General features: G+C 36.3%; 1 protein-coding gene across 1 annotated transcript in view; it reads right to left on the bottom strand.

The window, feature by feature from the left end:
• mmp17b (matrix metallopeptidase 17b) overlaps positions 1-1,164 on the bottom strand; it is an 8,928-nt gene that overhangs the window by 3,507 nt on the left and 4,257 nt on the right. The window contains exon 5 of the mRNA XM_005749126.1: positions 833-935. Within this exon, the coding sequence (XP_005749183.1) occupies positions 833-935 (103 nt within the window). The remainder of the gene's footprint in view (positions 1-832; positions 936-1,164) is intronic.

Below are 1,164 nucleotides of genomic sequence, written 5' to 3' on the forward strand. Positions count from 1 at the left end.
GCATTTAAATAACCTTTATCAGATTTGATGGTTTTGTTACAGACTTTTCAAAAAAGTGTTTTTCTTTTCTTTCACAAATGTGGGATTAAATTGTGTTAAAATGTACAAAACAGTGATGTCATGTTCTGAGACGAGGACCCAGGCACAGAGAGACTTGATGAATTTAAGAATCTTATGATTTATCTTGCCTGGCTGGGCAGCTCTCTGGGTGCTCAGCATCCCCAAAGCTCTGATCCTAGACTCGCCGCTGTCCTCAGATGGTAACTAATGTCTGTCTGTTGCAGCTGTTTCAGGTGGAACTTGCTAGCATTAGCTGTTAACTTAGCACTGTAAACATTTTCCTGTTTACAAAATCTATCTATTGTTTATCTAGCTTGTTTATGTAAATATCTTTGGTGACTGAAATTAAATTTAAAATCTTAATACTGATATTAGATGATTTTGCAAAAATATGGAAGAAAAGAGGCCCACAGAAACAATTCTTGTAGCCATCTAGCATATTTATGACAAAGAGTTTTTGTCTTCTTCTGTCCGTGTGAACGTCCCTTCCCCCGTTTGGCTTTTATGGGATCTAGACCTTCTACTGCTCTGCTCCTGGCCTCTGGAATTCCATCTCACCAGACATTCAGAACTCTGACTCTCTCCATCTTCACATCCCGTCTCAAAACACACTCCTTTAAATGGGTTTAATTACTCATCCTGTCACATGAATCCTCTGCTTTTTATTTTTTTTATAGTCTTATGATTTTATTTATTCTTAAATGTATTATTATTAATAATGATAATATTAATATGATTGTTATTAACAGAAAAATCTCTCAGTAAGTCATACCCATGCCTATGATGATGCTGACGACGATGATGATGATGGCCTCTGTGGTGCAACTCTGTGGTGATACGAGGAGCCTCCGTAGACAGCAGCTTGTTCATTTGGCCTAAATCAAAAATCACAACAATTTAAATGGAAAAGCTTTAAAAAAAACTAAATTCACCCTCCGCCCCTGTGGAGAAGAGAAGCTGTGAAGAGAAACTTCGAGCTGCAGGAAGAGAGCCATCAGTAAGATTTCAGGATAAGACAAACCCATAAATCTTACAACACAAAATTATTATTATTAAATTAGTAAAATTAGTGTCTGCAGTAAAGATTTTTATTTGTAACAATTT

The sequence above is a fragment of the Pundamilia nyererei genome, unplaced genomic scaffold (assembly GCF_000239375.1).
Source record: "Pundamilia nyererei isolate P.nyererei 1_Seehausen unplaced genomic scaffold, PunNye1.0 scaffold00237, whole genome shotgun sequence".
NCBI lineage: Eukaryota > Metazoa > Chordata > Actinopteri > Cichliformes > Cichlidae > Pundamilia > Pundamilia nyererei.